This window comes from Saimiri boliviensis, chromosome 15 (assembly GCF_048565385.1).
Source record: "Saimiri boliviensis isolate mSaiBol1 chromosome 15, mSaiBol1.pri, whole genome shotgun sequence".
NCBI lineage: Eukaryota > Metazoa > Chordata > Mammalia > Primates > Cebidae > Saimiri > Saimiri boliviensis.
Window position 1 is genome coordinate 26,958,525 of NC_133463.1, and position 19,449 is coordinate 26,977,973.

General features: G+C 38.3%; 1 protein-coding gene across 8 annotated transcripts in view; it reads left to right on the forward strand.

Annotated features, from left to right (window-relative positions):
- RGS22 (regulator of G protein signaling 22) overlaps positions 1-19,449 on the forward strand; it is a 166,487-nt gene that overhangs the window by 108,371 nt on the left and 38,667 nt on the right. For 6 of the 8 annotated variants that reach the window (XR_012514043.1, XR_005578274.2, XM_003943028.4 and 3 more), the window contains 2 exons: positions 4,567-4,746; positions 9,371-9,529. Coding sequence is in view for 6 of the 8 variants with exons in the window: in XM_003943028.4 (XP_003943077.1) it covers positions 4,567-4,746; positions 9,371-9,529 (339 nt within the window). In the remaining 2 variants the exon portion in view is untranslated. The remainder of the gene's footprint in view (positions 1-4,566; positions 4,747-9,370; positions 9,530-19,449) is intronic. The other 2 variants (XM_074386807.1, XM_010330870.3) reach the window with 2 other exon arrangements.

The window sequence follows — 19,449 nt, forward strand, 5'->3', positions numbered from 1 at the left end:
AGAATTGTTTGAACCAAGGAGGCAGAGGTTGCAGTGAGCCAAGATCACGCCATTGTGCTCCAGCCTGGGCAACAAGAGCAAAACTCCATGTCAAAAAAAAATTAACAATTTAAGACTATAATGCTTTCAAATGGCCTGTAACTGTGTATTATGTGACGCTAATACAGTTGTTCAACATATTTATTTAGTAGTTGCTCAATAAAATCTATTTCCAAGCTTTTCTGACATACAATAAAACTGTTTTCTACCCTTTTCTGTTATCAACAGTTTTCATACTATTCTCAACTGAGGCTGTAACATTAAAAAAATGTTTTTTTGAGACAGGGTCTCACTTTGTTGCCCAGGCTGGAGTACAGTGGCACAAGACAGCTCACAGCCTTGCCCTTCTGGGTTCAAGTGATCTTCCCACCTCAGCCCCCCAAATAGCTGGAAGTACAGGCCTGCACCACCATGCCTGGCTAATTTTTAATTTTTTTATATAGATAGAGTCTCCCTATGATACCCAGGCTGGTAAAAAAAGTTTTTTGAGAGAAGTTTTTTCACAATCTTTCACATGAGCAATATTAAAATAATTTTTTTGGGAATTAGAAAGGAGGAGTGTGTTTTCCACAACAGGTAATTTTAAATTATGGTGGGAAGAACTATCTTTAAGCTAATATGAATATGAACAAGCCTAACCCTGCTAGGACAAGAGGTAATGAGATAAACTTTGTAAGATCGGTATTTTCAAAACCAACTATAGACTTACGCACAGTTAACTTGTAGTTTTGTGACTTTCTCCTTTAAGGCTGCCCTTGGTCTCCATTTTAATAACTTTTCTACAGTATAGCATGAAGGGCTTACAATACTAGGTAGCTATAAGAGTACATTTATTTATATAACAAACATTTATTAAGTATCAAATGTGTCAGGCATCATATTAGATTGTAGCCATAAAAAGTTGAGTACAATACACTGCCCTCTCTCAGGCAGGAAGACGTCATGAGAACAAATATTAGGAAATAGTGTTGATTCTGATCCGTGTTCTGACTAGGTATAGTTTTAGCACAGAGGAGAGAATGATAGGGTTGGGGACAATAGGTCAGAGAGGTCTCAGCAAGAGTGATAATACTTGCGTTGGGCTGTGGCGGAGTTGGCCAGCTGGAAGGCATTTATTCCACTTTATAGTCTAACTGAGCTAACTCTTAAAGAGCTTATTCTTATTAAGTGTCCACTATGTGCCAGATATTGTCTTGATGGTTTTCATGTAATAATGAATTTATTCTTTACAAGAATCCCATGAGGTCAAGGATGTCATTCTCATCACTTCATAGATGAAATTAATGCACAGAGAGGCTAAGAAATTCCCAACATTACACAGTTAATTAACTGGTAGAGCTAGACTTTGAACCAGGTCATTCTATTACTAAAGCCCATGTCCTTAACCATTAAGCTATGCTGCATCTCAGTATTGACTGTGGTAATGTACAAAGAGATGGCTGGAGTAATCTTAGTCAAACACTGCTCTAGATTGTGAAAAGTTGGAAAGAACCCAGTTGTACAACAAGGACATTGGTTACTAAATTATCTATACAATAGAATATTTTGTAGCCATTAAAAATTTTGCAGGAAAATAATCAATGATGGGAAAAGATGTTCTCATCATTGATCTTTTAAAAAACTAAAAAACAGTATGGTTTAATCTAAAGTATGTGTAGATGTGTGTGTGTATGTGTGTATCCACAGAGAAAAGACTGGAAAAATTTATTTATCCAACAAATATTTATTAAGCACTTACCAAGGACCTGGCCAAATCCTGAGGATACAACTGTGATCAAAACAGTCTCCCCTGGCTTATCCATTCCACTCCGGATGTGCTGACCCCTGCGATTTCCCCAAATGTGGGAAACTTGACTACATACTTTGTGGTAGTGGGGGACTGTGTTCGAAGGGAAAAAAAAAAAAAAAACAAAACAGCCTACCCTGTTAAAGCTTATAGTATCAGAGGAAGGACAAATGAGTGGTAGACAAGGCAATTATAAGAGTATGACTAGTGCCACAAGGGAAGAAGCGCAGTGTGCTATGGGAGTCACTGAGATGGACGTCTCTCCGGGACTGAGTCACAGAAAGCTCACTAGAGGAAAGTATGCTTAAACTGAGACCTTAATAATAAGCAAGAGTTAACTAAGCTAATGGCACAACAGGCCAGAACAATTAGAAAAAAATCAGTTATGAATCAGTCCAAATGCTGTCCTTTTGCTCAAGATTATAATTGTCATAACTTCACAAATTTGTTTTTATTTCACAAGCCTTATGTTCCATAATTAGAAGGCCAATTGAATGATATATGTTCCATAATTAGAATTCCATAATTTGGAGGCTAATTGAATAATAAAATGGGCTTTTTCTTTTCTTTTCTTTTTTTGAAACACTAGCTTGCTCTGTTGCCCAGGTTGGAGTACTGTGGTGTGATCATGGCCCACTGCAGCTTCCACCTCCCTGGGCTCAGGTGATCCTCCCACCTCAGCCTCCCCAGTATCTGGGACTACAGGCATGCACCACCATGCCCAGCTAATATTTTGTATTTTTTGTAGAGACAGAGTTTCACCATGTTGCTCGGGATGGTCTCAAACTCCTGAGCTCATGCATTCCACCTGCCTCGACCTCCCAAATTGTTGGGATTAGAGGCAATGAGCCACCACACCTAGCCTAAATACGCTTTTTTCTAAAGTGATGCTAAATTGAGTATGAAGTGCTAATTGTCACAATGTAACATTTATATTAAGCTTTTTTCACATTGAACTTATACCAAATTATATATAAAGTTTTACATAAAAGACAGCAGAATTTTTATTTCTTTCATAATATCCATAGGAGAGCTATTACAATGCCCAGCATGTACTACGTACTTAATAAGTGTTGGTTCATTTCTGGGTCTAAAATGAGAAGTTTTCAAATTTGTTTTATTTCTGATGATTTGGAAAATAAAGTATTTGACAGAGAAATGCTATAATTCAAGCTAAAGTACTTCTTTATTTTAAAAAATGATATCCCTACACCTGTGACTTTAAGACTAGCTCATTTTGGACAAACATGAACAGATACTTCGCAAAAGGTATATAAACAGCCGTGAAACATATGAAGAAATGCTCATCATCACTAATCATCAGAGAAATGCACATCAAAACCACAGTGAGATAACATACACCGATCAGAATAGCTATTATTAAACAGTCAGAAAACAATAACTGCTTAATGAGGCTGCTGAGAAAAGGGAGTGTTTATACACTGTTGGCAGGAATGTGAATTAGTCCAGCCACTGTGGAAAGCAGTCTGGAGATTTCTCAAAGAAATTAAAACAGAGCTACCATTTGACCCAGCAATTCCATTACTGGGTACATGCCCCAAGGAGAATAAATCATTCTACCAAAAAGATAAATGTACGCATACATTTATCACTGCACTATTCACAATAGCAAAGACATGGAATTAACCCAGGTGGCCATGAATAGTGGCCAAGAAAATGTGGTACATATACACCATGGAATACTACACAGCCATAAAAAATAATGAAATCATGTCCTTTGCAGCAATGTGGGTGGAGCTGGAGGCCATTATCATAAGGGAATTAATGTAGAAACAGAAAACCAAAACCACATGTTCTCACTTATAAGTGGGAGCTAAACGTTGGGCACATATGGACATAAATATGGGAATAATAGACACTGTGTACTACTAGAAGGGGTAGTGAGGGGAGGGTGGGTTGAAAACCTACCTGTTGGGTACTACGCTCACTACCTAAGTGACAGGATCTGTAACCCAAACTTCAGTGTCACGCAATACTCCCATGTAACAAACTTGCACATGTACCCCTTGTGTCTAAAATAAATGTTGACAATTTTTTAAATGGCTCATTTTAATATATGATCATTAATTTTAGGTTATCTATAAAGAGGATAATACAATAGGGTAACTACACAATATAGATACTGAAAGACATAGAATGGCACACCTATTGACAACCAGCATGCCCACTACCCTTTTTGAGCCTAAATTACCTTGATGTAAAAGCAGATCTGGATGGGAAAGCTTTCATATCCAACCGTAGGCTGAGTTAGGTGCCTGTTCTCACTGTTCTCCTAGGATACTGTGTATATCTCTATCATAACATTTATTAACTGTCCAAATTGGAGTAACATATTTTCGCACTTCTCTAGTGGAGATTGAACATTAAAAGGATAGGGGCTATGTCTTGATGCTCAGCTCAGTGTCTGGTATGTAACAGGCACTCATTATGTAGTTATCAAATGAGTCAAAGTAGATACTAATGCTGTTCCTTTGCCTAGAGGAACAAATGATAGGGATTGTATGAAATCTTTATTTATGTAACATAGATGTATCAAAGTCTTAGCTTCCTCAAATCTAAGAGAAAGAAAATCTATGATTTTTTAAAGACGGCCTTGCCGTATCCCAGTGCTCTCTTGACCTAAAGTTGAAATGTATATATTAATTGAAACACATAGTTCTATTAAGTGTTCTAGTAATGTGTTAATTATATACCGTTCTATCTTTCCTTCTCCTATTCAGGACTTGTGCCATTCTCACTGTGATGAGTCTGTCATCCAGAAGAAGATTACAACTATTATCAACTGCTTTATTAACTCTAATATTCCACCAGCTTTACAAATTGACATTCCAGTAGAGCAAGCCCAGAAGATTATTGAACACCGGAAGGAATTAGGACCATATGTATTTAGAGAGGCACAGGTAAAAGATCAGGGCATGTGGCTAAGCATATTTTAAAATAGATTGACAATCTTTTCATTATTTACTTATTTTGAGATGCAGTCTTGCCCTGTCGCCCAGGCTGGGGTGCAATGGTGCAATCTCCACTCACCGCAATCCCTTCCTCCCAGGTTCAAGTGATTCTCCTGCCTCAGCCTCCCAAGTAGCTGGGATTATAGGTACACGCCACCATGCTCGGCTAATTTTTTTTTGTATCTTTAGTAGAGATGGGGTTTCACCATGCTGGCCAGACTGGTCTTGAACTCCTGACCTTGTGATCCACCCACCTCAGCCTCCCAAAGTTCTGGGATTACAGGCATGAGCCACTTTGCCTGGCTGACAATCCTTTTAAAGGTAGATATCCCTTCTAAGTGCAGGAGTTGAAAAACAAACAAACAAAAAAAGATAGACATCCTTTTGGACCGGGTGTGGTGGCTCACGCCTGTAATCCCAGCACTTTGGGAGTCTGAGGCAGGCAGACTATTTGAGCTCAGAAGTTTGAGACCAGCCTGGGCAACATAGTGAAACTCTGTCTCTTAAAAAAAAGTAAATAAAAAAAAAAAGATAGATATCCTTTTTTTGTTTTGTTTTGTTTTTGTTTTTGTTTTTGAGACGGAGTTTCACTCTTGTTACCCAGGCTGGAGTGCAATGGCGCGATCTCGGCTCACCGCAACCTCCGCCTCCTGGGTTCAGGCAATTCTCCTGCCTCAGCCTCCTGAGTAGCTGGAATTACAGGTACGCGCCACCATGCCCAGCTAATTTTTTGTATTTTTAGTAGAGACGGGGTTTCACCATGTTGACCAGTATGGTCTCGATCTCTTGACCTCGTGATCCACCCGCCTTGGCCTCCCAAAGTGCTGGGATTACAGGCTTGAGCCATCGCGCCCGGCCCAATAGATATCCTTTTAAAGCTTGTAAATTATTTGTATTTGACAAGGTTCCAGTCCTCCCAATACTGGGACTTACTCTATTTAATTTAAATAATCTTTGCATATGCCACTGAAATATAAAAAGCTGGTAATTTACATGCAAATGTTTTTCATGATCATATACAGCAAATAAAATTAAATATTACCATTTGGCTTTCCATGGTTACCATTTTTGTTTTTAACTTGTTAAACTCCTGCTAATTCCTCCTTCCTTTCCCACCATTCATATTTCCTTTTAAAATATTTGCTGCCACACAAATGTGTAAAATATGTGTGCCCCAAGATTTGTGTATTTTTAAAGATTGGAATATTCACATAGCTCATAAAATAAGTGAGAGGAGATTTAAGTACTCTACCAACATAAAGTATACAAACTCATGAAAGGAAAATCATGCCTGTTAACTTGCTCAAGTTACTTCTTTTTAAGATAAATAATAGAAAACAGTGACTTGGTGAACATAATTTATTTGCATTTTAAAAAGCCTTTTAGTGATGTTGTTCCTAAAAAATGATTAAGAAAAATAAATTATAATAGGGGTAATAGGGAAGGCCATGTCATGAATGAAGTGATATGAAACAGAGATTTAGGGTATTATTGCCCTTGAGCATGGAAAAAGGCAATTATTTTTACATGCATTTGTGAGCCAGCTGTGTTCTAAGTCCTCTAAGGAACTAAAAGTAGACTCAAATTATGCATTAAAATAGGCAGAAATATAGAGGAATGATTGAGGATGTGCTACAGAGAAATGGTGAAAACATGGTGTCAGAATGGTAACATCTGTTAATGAAAAGACCCTAGAGATAGCTTAGCCTAGCCTGGGTTTCCTGGTAACCAGGCCTGGACTTACCCATCGATATCAAAGGCCTTGAATCTGACCATAAATGTCTGGAGCTGCTGATGCTGGTTAGTTCCACTATACTCTTCAGGGATTGCAACCAAAGAAGTTTATTTGGGTCCTCTCGCCTATGACTTCTACCTGATTTTCTAAAAGGGAGTCATAGGTCTATCTTAAATATGGATGTTAGAGCATCTGAAAATAAATAATCTTTATGTAGGGGCCTCATCCCACTGAATCTGTTGTTATTCCTGTTTTCCCAAAGAAACTTAGAGAATGGCAGGATACAAGCCACAGATCTGGTTGGCCATCTCCATGTCTTCCCATTCCTTCATTTCTTTACCTCCATTTTCTAATCCGTTCCTAAAACTTGGATTAGGAACAGGTCAGGGCTTATGGCTAAGGGATCAGGGCATATGGCTAAGCATATTTTAAAACAGATTGGCAATCCTTTTGTAGATATCCTTTTGGGCTGGGCATGGTGGCTCATGCCTATAATCCCAGCACTTTGGGAGGCCGAGGCCTCCTTATTATCTGTCGTTCTATCCACTCCTCCATTCGACTACCTCACTTCGGATCTGCAGCATGACTCATGTATTACAGAAACTCCTTGCCTCTGGGTTCTCTCCAGGCCATCCAACTCAGGGCAGACACAGCAATCTTTTTCCAATGTATATCTGATCATGTCACTTCTCTGCTTAAAATATTTGAATTGCAGCCGGGCACAGGCTCACACCTGTAAGTAATCCCAGCACTTTGGGAGACCAAGGCAGGAGGATTGCTTGAGGCCAGGAGTTCAAGACTAGTCTGGGCAATATAATGAGATCTTGTCTCTACAAATAATAGTTTTTAAAATATTTTGATTCTTCCCATTGCTCTCAGAATGAAGCCCATACTCCTAGATATCTCTCTAGCTACATCTTTTACCTGCCATCCCTGCCCTAGTCTAATTGAAATTGTAGTTTCATAACTGGCCCTTACTACTTTCTGTCCTAAGCTCTTTGCAGTATCATCTCTCCCTTGTTTTTATCCCTGTCATAACACTTATCACACTAAATTGAAAGTGATTATTCCCATGTCTGATGGTCCCATTAGACTGTAACCTCTTTGAGGGCAGGGAATGGTTCTTATTTATCTTTGTGGCCCAAATGCCAGGCATAGAGAAGGTATTGTTTGAATACCTAAACGAATGATGTGAGACTAGATCTGTCATAACAGAAAGGAGTAAGATCAAATTGGAAATGAGAGCAAAGTTGTGCAAAAGGGCTAAATAGTAAATTTAAAACTGCTGACTGTTTTAGCATTGGTATCAGCGTAACTTCTGTCTGCTCCTCACTCCCACTCCCAGTAGCCTGAAAGTTTGCATTACTCAGACAAATTTTCACTGGCCCCTTTTGCTTATACTAAAGCCATTACTTATCTACTGGCAGTGAGTAAAGCAGTTCTTTATTTATTAAAACATTTTCTTATCCACAATTTGGTTATCTTTTAAGATTACACAGGTACAGGGTAATTTTAATTAACGGTACATATTAACCTACAATCTCAATTGCAGCATTAAACCACAGAGCAGTTTTATGCCTTCTGTTGAAAAATTGTGTCCTAATTGGGTGACTTTTACTAGAAAGCCTTCGAAATGGAAATATATATATTCAAGAACTGGGAGTGACTCAGGTTTTGGAAAGATAACTGAGAAGTTTGGTTAATAGAAGAGGAGGAGTATTTAAGTTCATAATATAAACTACCATGATCCCTTAACATTGGAACAGGGGATTACTTAATTAAATGTGTGGCAGGTAAATGTAAATGAAAATATCTTAAAAGCCTGTGTTTCATCAGATAAAGCATCTCTAAATTTTACATTTATACTCCCAAGAGGCCATAGAATTCAATAACAAAACTGTATTTTAAAAGGAGTGAATAATTTTAGTATTACTAATAACATTCATGTATGGAAAACAGGAGTAATGAAATATGCTGTTTCACTGCAGCATTTATTTTTTTAAAGATTCCTCTTTTCCCCTATGAGTTGGCTTGTAGCCTAATAGGATGCTTCATTTTTCTCCAGGGCATTAGGTAAAGGCCCTTCCTAGCAATAAGATATTGAACTTGATCTGATGTGGCAAGTCCTACCTTCTTGGAAGTAATGTATGCCTCTGGAACTAATGGAAAAACTTGGCATGAGAATGAGAGCAACTATTCTTATCTCTATAAATATCACAATTAATCACTTAAAGTGTCCTCATAGAAAGCATTTGTCCAGGATACCGTTCTGCTTTTTAAATGTTACTTTTCTTGCTCGAACATAAAAGAGAGATTATATCATTTAAAAGTTACTCAAGATTTATTCTTAGATCTGCAGCTTTGTTTAAGAGCTTTTCCAGAGGCAAAATGGTATTTCCTTTCTCTAAAAGAAAGAAAAGAGGGAGGAGGGAGTTTCCTTGATGAACTAGATTTTTGGAATACTTGCGTAAAACAGCACAGTGTGTGGCAGATCAACTAGTATATGTTTTAAAAGAAAACATAAATTTCTTATTTTAAAAGACCTAATGGATTCTTTATTAATACAAACAATTGGTTAGGGAAACATAAAGAATAAAGTGACTTTTAAGTGTATTTAGTGTATGTTTTTTTTTTTAAGAAAGACTTCTCATTGGTAATAAAAACCATTGATGATAAGCATGTGCCAAGCAAAACTATACCAAGATATCTGGAGACAATAAGTTGGAGGAAACATGGTGTATATTAAAGAGAGAATAGTTCATCTATGATTATGATGATTAGAGTTTAAATTGGTACATTTGTATAAAATTGTAATCTGAGACTTCATTTTTTATATAGATGACAATTTTTGGTGTTCTGTTTAAATTCTGGCCTCAGTTCTGTGAGTTTAGGAAGAACTTAACAGATGAAAATATTATGAGTGTTTTAGAGAGAAGACAAGAATATAATAAGCAGAAAAAAAAATTGGCAGTCCTAGAAGACGAAAAATCTGGAAAGGTGAGACAAGACTCATTTTGGATTTTATCAGACTTTTAAAAAGTTGTGATATATGTATGTGAATTATAGAGTAATTTTGGCTGGAGTTATAGAGAGAGAAGTTATGGAATACAGATACTAGTGGATTTTAAGCCTTTAGTCAGAAGCTTTGGACTTTTTTGGAATTCCTCTAAATTCATCTCAAATGTCATCTCTTCTATGTGAAGGCTTCCTTGACTCTCTGTGGCAATGCAAGCAACTTGTATCTGCTGCAATAACATTCCTCCCCTTTGTAGAGCATGCTTTAGATAGTCCTATGGTTGAGTTTTTGCATCTGTCATCTTCATTGGACTAAGATCCTCAATGATAGTATCTGCCTTATTCATCCATGTTTTATAAGCCCTTACACTAGTGTCCAGCACATGCTCAATTATTGTTTATTGAATAAATCAGGAAATGAATGAACAAATATTATATACTGGCAGGAGCAACATTTTCAATATTAAAATTACAGAATGACACATTGTGAAGTTTGTAAATGAGTCACAAATTGGCCAGCTTCCCCATTTGTCTACTATCTGTTCATTCATTCATTCATTCATTCATTCATCTCTCTCTCTCCCCTTATATTTATCCATCTTAATTAAGAAGGGGTAATTGCTCCCAAATAATGTGTTTCATCTTATTTATAAGTTTATGCCTATTTTATTTTTTTAAGTAAATGAAAAAGACACCAAATGACACAAAGGTAACATCATGAATACTCACATTTATTTGTGCAGGCCAAAACACTTTTTAACATTTTGCTTTATTTTTGCTTTTCCCCATTAGAAATAAAACATTGCAGTTAGAGTAAGATCTAGTAACCTCAGCCCTGAGTTCTATCATCCTTTCTATACCCAGAAGCAGTCATTAAGTTTCAGATATATTTGTCCAGCTCTTTTTAAAGACAGTATTTCATGCATGTGAATGCATTCATAAACAATACAGATTTCTATGCTGTATGTAATTTAACTTACATAAATGGTATCATATTGTATTAGTCTGCTCAGTCTGCCATAAAATGCATGTTCATTCCTTTTATTTTATTTCTTGAGATGGAGCCTCGCTGTGTTGCCTAGGCTGTGGTGTAGTGGCACAATCTCAGTTCACTGCAATCTCCGCTTCCCAGGTTCAAGTGATTACTGTGTCTCAGCCTCCTGAGTAGCTGGGACTATAGGTGCACGCCACCATGCCACGCTAATTTTTGTATTTTTATTAGAGACAGGGTTTCGCCATGTTGGCCAGGCTGGTCGTGAACTCCTGACCTCAAGTGATCCACCCACCTCAGCCTCCCAAAATGGTTAGATTATAGGCATGAGCCATGGTGCCCGGCCATGGTCATTCCTTTTAATCAGCAAATACACTTCTAGAAATTTATTCTGAAGAAGATAATTGGCTGAATATGGTAGCTCACACCTGTAATCCCAGCATTTTGGCAGGCCAAGGCAGGAGATCCCTTGAGCCTAAGAGTTGGAGACCAGCCTGGGCAACATAGCAAGACCTTGTGTCTACAAATAATTTATAAATAAATAAATGAGAGAATCATAAAAATGCACAAAGGTGTATACAAACAGCATCATTTATAATAGCAAAAAGTTGAAAATGAGCGAAATTTCTTTTTTTTTTTTTTTGGTCATCTAATTATTTTAATGGCAATACACTCTATCATTCAGATATAAAAACTCAAGGACAAGTTCATCCTATGAAATTCTAGGCCTTGGGTCTGCTCAAATTTGTGTCACACTGGCAAAATATTTTGTCCTTTACAGAATATAGTATAACCCTATCCAGCTACACAGGAAATTGAGAAATAAAATACATTCACAGGATTCCCATTGCTAAAGCTAGAGTGAATTGTGTTGTTGATAATATCACCAGGTTAACTAAGGAATATTAGTAATAAGAAAAGAGTACTTTTAAAATTTTGCCACCACAGCAAACAGATTTATCAGATGCTGGTTCAACAATACAGAATAATCTTAATATGACAAGTTTCTAATATAATGCCAATATATTATTATTAATATCATCTATGCATAGTGACTACATTTTAATGTCTTTTCTTTGGGGCTTTTTTTTTTTTTTTTTTTTTTGAGATGGCGCCTAAGCTAGACTGCAGTGGTGTGATCTTGGCTCACCGCAACCTCCACCTCTCGGGTCCAAGCAATTCTCCTGCCTAAGCCTTCTGAGTAGCTGGAATTACAGACTTGCACCACCATGACTAGCTAATTTTTGTATTTTTTTTTTTTTTTGTAGAGTTGGAGTTTTACCATGTTGGCCAAGCTGGTCTCAAACTTTTGACCTCAAGTAATCTGTCCACCTTAGCCTCCCTAAGTGCTGGGATTACAGGCGTGCTCTGCCTTTTTTTTTTTTTTTTTTTTTTTAAGACAGTCTTGCTCTGTCACCCTGGCTGGAGTGCAGTGGTGCGATCTCACCTCACTGCAACCTCTGCCTCCCAGTTTCAAACGATTCTCCTGCCTCAGACCACTAAGTAGCTTGGATTACATGTGTGTGCCACCACACCTGGCTAATTTTTATATTTTTAGTAGAGCTGGAGTTCCGCCACGTTGGTCGGGGTGGTCTCAAACTCAGGTGATCCACCCGCCTCAGCCTCCCAAAGTGTTGGGATTACAGATGTGAGCCATTGCTCCCAGCCTTATATCCTTTCTTTATATGCAGTATTAATCTTTTTTTCTCATTACTATTGTATCATAAACATTTTATATATTAAACATTCTTCATGAACATAGCATTTCATGACTCGATAATGTTCCATTCAAGGGTTAAGGCATGGGTTATTTAACCAAATGTTTAAATTGAAATATTTTTGTCTCACAGCACTTACGCTGTTATAATAGTAATCTTGGATAAAATCACCCCTCCCCAACCTGAGCCCTCCATCAAAGATTTGGGTTACTTCATGAAACTATACATTTTAATATGTGATTACTGCTCAAAGGGTGTAACCATTTTAAGGTATTCAATACATTTACAAATTATTCTCTTATGTGAGTACTAACCAGGCTCCATTCTGCTTAACTTCAGAGATTAGACAAGATATAAATTATTCTATTAAAAAGTGTATGCCAGTTTAAAATGATCTGCAGTGTCAGTTGACAGAAAATACCCATTTTGCTACACTTATGTTACTATGCATATTAATATTTTTTATTATTGCACTTTAAGTTCTGGAATACATATGCATAACATGTGGGTTTGTTGCATAGGTATACATGTACCATGGTGGTTTGCTGCACCCATCAACCTATCATCTAGGTTTTGGTTTTTTTTTTCATTTTTGAGACAGAGTCTCACTCTGTCACCTGGGCTGGAATGCAGTGGTGTAGCCTCAGCTCACTGCAACATCCACCTCCTGGGATCAAATGATTCTCCTGCCTCAGCCTCCCAAGTAGCTGGAATTACAGGTGCCCACCACTATGCCCAGCTAATTTTTTGTATTTTTAGTAGAGATGGTGGGGGGGGTTACACTACATTGTCCAGACAGGTCTTGAACTCCTGACCTAGTGATTCACCTACCTCGGCCACCCAAAGTGCTGGGATAACAGGCATGAGCCATTGCACTTGGCAATGTCATCTAGGTTTTAAGGCTTACATGCATTAGGTATTTCTCCTAATGCTCTCCTTCCCCTTGCCCTTACCTCCTGACAGGCCCTGATGTGTGATATGCCCCTCCCTGTGTCCATGTGTTCTCATTGTTCAACTCTCACTTATGAATGAGAACATGCAGTATTTGGTTTCCTGTTCTTGTGTCAGTTTGCTGAGAATGATGGTTTCCAGCTTTATCCATGTCCCTGTAAAGGACAGGAATTAATTCTTTTTTAGGGCTGTATAGTATTCCATGGTGTATATTTGTCACATTTTCTTTATCCAGTCTATCATTGAGGGGCATTTGGGTTGGTTCCAAGTTTTTGCTATTGTGAATAGTGCTGCAGTAAACATAGTGTGCATGTGTCTTTATTGTAGAATGCTTTATAATCCTTTGGGAGGTTGCAGTAAGCCAGTAATGGGATTGCTTGTCAAATGGTATTTCTGGTTCTAGATTCTTGAGGAATTGCCACACTGTCTTCCACAATGGTTGAACTAATTTACACTCCCACCAACAGTGTAAAAGTGTTCCTATTTCTCCACATTCTCTCCAGCATCTCTTGTTTTCTGACCTGTTAATGATCGCCATTCTGACTGGCATGAGATGATATCTCATTGTGGTTTTGATTTGCATTTCTCTAATGACCAGTGATGATTAACTTTTTTTCATATGTTTATTGGCCACATAAATGTCTTCTTTTGAAAAGTGTCCATATCCTTCACCACTTTCTGATGGGGTTGTTTGTTTTTTCTTTGTAAATTTATTTAAGTTCCTATAGATTCTGGATATTAGACCTTTGTAAGATGGATAGATTACAAAAATTTTCTCCCATTCTGTAGGTTGCCTATTCTCTCTGATGACAGTTTCTTTTGCTGTGTAGAAGCTGTTTAGTTTAATTAGATCCTATTTGTCAACGTTGGCTTTTGTTTTCATTGCTTTTGGTGTTTTAGTAATAAAGTCCTTGCCCATGCCTATATCCTGAATGGTATTGCCTAGGTTTTCTTCAATTTTAGGTCTTATGTTTAAATCTTTAACCCATCTTGAGTTAATTTTTGTATAAGGTGTAGGAAGGGGTCCAGTTTCAGTTTTCTGCATATGGCTAGCCAGTTTCCCCAGCACGATTTATTAAATATAGAATCCTTTCCCCATTGCTTGTTTTTGTCAAATTTGTCGAAGATCACATGGTTGAAGATGTGTAGTGTTATTTCTGAGGCCTCTGTTCTGTTCCATTGGTCTATATGTCTGTTTTTGTACCAGTACCATGCTGTTTTGGTTACTGCAGCCTTGTAGTATAGTTTGAAGTCAGGTAGCATAATGCCTTCAGCTTTGTTCTTTTTGCTTAGGATTGTCTTGGCTATGCAGGCTCTTTTTTGGTTCCATATGAAATTTGAAGTAGTTTTCTCCAGTTCTGTGAAGAACATCAATAGTAGCTTGATGGGAATTGTATTGAATCTATAAATTACTTTGGGCAGTATGACCATTTTCATGATATTGATTCTTCCTATCACACAATATTGATTCTTCCTATCCATGAGCATGGAATTTTTTTCATTTGTTTCTTCTCTTATTTTCTTGATCAGTGGTTGGTAGTTCTCTTTGAAGTGGCCTTTCATATCCCTTGTAAGTTGTATTCCTAGGTATTTTGTTTTCTTTGTAGTAATTGTGAATGGGAGTTTACTCATGATTTGGCTATTACTGGTGTATAGGAATGCTTTTGATTTTTACACATAGATTTTTGTATCTTGAGACTTTGCTGAAGTTGCTTAACAGCTTAAGGAGTTTTGGGGCTGAGACGATGGGGTTTTCTAAATATACAATCATGTCATCTGCAAACAGAGACAATTTGACTTCCTGTCTTCCTATTTGAATACCCTTTATCTCTTTTTCTTGCCTGATCACCCTGGCCAGAACTTCCAATATTGTGTTGAATAGGAGTAGTGAGAGAGGGCATCTTTTTCTTGTACCGGTTTTCAAAGGGAATGCTTCCAGCTTTTGCCCATTCAGTATGATGTTGGCTATGGATTTGTCATAAATTGCTTTTATTATTTTGAGATATGTTCCATGAATACCTAGTTGATTGGGTGTTTTTAGCATGAAGGGGTGTTGAATTTTATCAAAGGCCTTTTCTGCATCTATTGTGATAATCAAGTGGTTTTTGTCATTGGGTCTGTTTATGTGATGGATTACATTTATTGATTTGCATATGTTGAACCAGTCTTGCATCCCAGGGATGAAACCGACTTGATCATGGTTGATAAGCTTTTTGATGTATTGCTGAATTGGTTTGCCAGCCAGTACTTTACTGAGGATTTTTGCATCCATGTTCATCAGGAATATTGGCTTGAAATGTTCTTTTTGTGTTGTGTCTCTGCCAGGTTTTGGTATCAGGATGATGCTGGCCTCATAAAATGAGTTAGGGAGGAGTCCTCTTTTTCTGTTGTTTGAAATAGTTTCAGAAAGAATGGTACCACCTCCTCTTTGTACCTCTGGTAAAATTCGGCTGTAAATCCATCTGGTCCTGGGCTTTTTTTGGTCAGCAGGTGATTGATTACTGCCTCAATTTCAGAACTCATTATTGGTCTATTCAGGGATTTGACTTCTTCCTGGTTTAGTCTTGGGAGGTGTATGTGTCCATGACTTTATCCATTTCTTTTGATTTTCTAGTTTATTTGCATAGAGGTGTTCATAGTATTTTCTGATGGTAGTTTGTATTTCTGTGGGATCAATGGTGATACTCCCTTTATCATTTTTTATCATGTCTATTTGATTCTTCTCTCTTTTTTTCTTTATTAGTCATTTTCTTTATTAGAAAAAAGAGCTTCTGGACTCATTGATTTTTTGAAGGGTTTTCCCTGTCTGTATCTCCTTCCCTGTCTGTATCTCCTATCTGCTCTGATCTTAGTTATTTCTTGTCTTCTGTTAGCTTTTGAATTAGTTTGTTCTTTCTTCTCTAGTTCTTTTAATTGTGGTACTAGGGTGTCAATTTTAGATCTTTTCCATTTTCTAGATGTGAGAATTTAGTGTGATAAATTTCCCTCTTAACACTGCTTTAGCTGTGTCCAAGAGATTCTGGTATGTGTGTCTTTGTTTGCATTGGTTTCAAAGAACTTATTTATTTTTGCTTTAATTTTGTTATGTATTCAGTAGTCATTCAGGAGCAGAATGTTTAGGTCCCATGTAGTTATATGGTTTTCACTGAGTTTCTTAATCCTGATTTCTTATTTGATCGCAATGTGCTCTGAGAAACTGTTGTGATTTCTGTCTTTTGCATTTGCTGAGGAGTGTTTCACTTTGAATTATGTTATCGATTTTAGAATACGTTCTATGTAATGCTGAGAAAAATGTAAATTCTGTTGATTTGGGCTGGAGAGTTCTACAGATGTTTATTAGATCCACTTGGTCCATAGCTGAGTTCAAGTCCTGAATATCCTTGTTAATTTTCTGTCTCATTGATCTGTCTAATATTGACAGTGGGGTGTTAAAGTCTCCCGCTATTATTGTGTGGGAGTCTGAGTCTCTTTGTAGTCTCTAAGAACTTGCTTTATGAATCTGTGTATTGGGTGTATATATATTTAGGATATTTAGAATAATTATGTCTTTTTGTTGCATTGATCCCTTTACACTATGTAATTCCCTACTTTGTCTTTTTTTAATCTTTGTTGGTTTAAAGTCTGTTTAATTTTTTTTTTTTGGCTTTCCACTTGCTTGGTAAATATTCTTCCATCCCTTTATTTTGAGCCTATGTGTGTCTTTACACATGAGATGGGTCTCCTGAATACAGCACACTGATGGGTCTTGACTGTTTATCCAATTTGCCAGTCTGTGCCTTTTAACTGGAGCATTTAGCCCATTTACATTTAAGGTTAATGTTATTATGTGTGAATTTGATCCTGTCATTGTGAGGCTAGCTGATTATTATGCACGAGTTGATGCAGTTTTTTTCATAGTGTTGTTGGTCTCTATATTTTGGTATGTTTTTGCAGTGACTTGTACTGGTTTTTCCTTTTCATATTTAGCACTTCCTTCAGGAGCTCTTGTAAGGCAGGCTTGGTGGTGACAAAATCCCTCAGCATTTGCTTGTTTGTAAAAGATTTTATTTCTCCTTCACTTAGGAAGCTTAGTCTGGGTGGATATGAAATATTAGGCTGAAAATTCTTTTCTTTAGGAATGTTGAATATTGGCCCCCAGTCTCTTCTGGCTTGTAGGGTTTTTGCAGAGAGATTCACTGTTAGTCTGATGGGCTTCCCTTTGTGGGTAACCCGACTTTCTCTCTGGCTGCCCTTAACTTTTTTTCCGTCATTTCAACCTTGGAGAATCTGACAATTATGTGTCTTGGGTTGTTCTTCTCAAGGAATATCTTAGTGGCTGTCTCTGTGTTTCATGAATTTGAACGTTGGTCTGTTTTGATAGGTTGGAGAAGTTCTCCTGGATAATATCTTGAAGTGTGTTTTCCAACTTGGTTCCATTCTGTTACTTTCAGGTACACCTGTCAATCATAGGTTTGGTCTTTTCATGCAGTCCCATACTTCTTGGAGCTTTGTTTGTTTCTTTTCATTCATTTTTCTCTAATCTTGTCTTCATGCTTTTTCATTAAGTTGATCTTCAATCTCTGATTTCCTTTCTTCTCCTTGATCAATTTGGCCATAGATATTTGTGTATGCGTCACAAAGTTCTTTTGCTGTGTTTTCAGCTCCATCAGGTCATTTATGTTATTCTCTAAACTCATTAGTCTACTTAGCAGTTCCTATAACCTTTTATCAAGCTTAGCTTCTTAGCTTCCTTGCCTTGGAACATGCTCCTTTAGCTCAGAGGAGTTTGTTATTACCCACCTTCTGAAGCCTATTTCTGTCAGTTTGTCAAACTCATTTCTCCATTCAGTTTTTTGCCCTTGCTGGAGAGGAGTTGCGATCCTTTGGAGGAGAAGAGGCATTCTGGTTTTTGGAATTTTCAGCATTTTTGCATCATTCTTTTCTCATCTTCTTGGATTTATCTACCTTTAATCTCTGATGCTGATGGCTTTTCAATGGAGTTTTTCTGTGGGTGCCCATTTTGTTGATGTTGATGCTGTTGCTTTCTGTTTGTTAGTTTTCCTTCTAACACTCAGGTCCCTCTTCTGCAGGTCTGCTGGAGTTTCCTGGAGGGCCACTGCAGACCTTTTTGCCTGGGTATCATCAGTGGAGGCTGCAGAACAGCAAAGATTGCTGCCTGCTCCTTCCTCTGGAAGCTTTGTCCTAGAGGGGCATCTGCCTGATGCCAGCTGGACTTCTCCTGTGTGAGGTGTTTGTCAACCCCTGCTGGCAGGTGTCTCAAAGTCAGGAGGCACGGAGGTCAGGAACCCACTTGAGAAGGCAATCTGTCCCTTTTCAGAGCTCAAATGTTGTGCTGGGAGATCCATTGCTCTCGTCATAGCCAGCAGGCAGGAACATTTAAGTCTGATAAAGCTGCACCCATAGCCACAGGTGTTCTGTCCCAGGTAGATGGGAGTTTTATCTATAAGCCCCTGACTGGGGCTGCTGCCTTTCTTTCAGAGATGCCCTGCCCAGTCAGTAGGAATCTAGAGACACAGTCTGGCCACAGCTGCTTTGTCACACTGTGATGAGTTCCCCACAGTCCAAACTTCCTGGAGGCTTCCTCAACACTATGAGGGGAGAACTGCCTACTTAAGCCTCAGTAACGGCAGACACCCCTCCCCACACCAAGCTCAAGAGTCCCAGGTTGACTTCAGACTACTGGGCTGGCAGCAAGATGGCTCTTACCTTGCTGGTCTCCATGGGGGTGGGACCTGCTGAGCAAGACCACTTGGCTCCCTGGCTTTGGCCCCATTTCCCGAGGAATGAATGCTTCTGTCTCACTGGTGTTCCAGGTGCTACTGGGGTACAAAAAAAAATTAACTCCTGCAGCTAGCTCAGTGTCTGCCCAAACAGCCAACCAGTTTTGTGCTTGAAATCCAGGGCCCTAGTGGTGTAGGCACCCAAGGGAATTTCCTGGTCTACAGGTTGTGAAGACCGTGGGAAAAGCATAGTATCTGGGCCAGAGTGCACCATTCCACAGAGCACAGTCCCTCACAGCTTCCCTTGGCTAGGGGAGGGAGTTCCCCAACCCCTGCACTTCCAGGTGAGGCAATGCCCCACCCTGCTTCTGCTCACCCTCCATGGGCTGTACCCACTGTCTAACCAGTTCCAGTGAGATGAACTAGGTACCTTAGTAGGAAATGCAGAAATCACCCACCTTCTGTGTTGGTCTCACTGGGAGCTGGAGACCAGAGCTGTTCCTCTTTGGCCCTCTTGCCAGA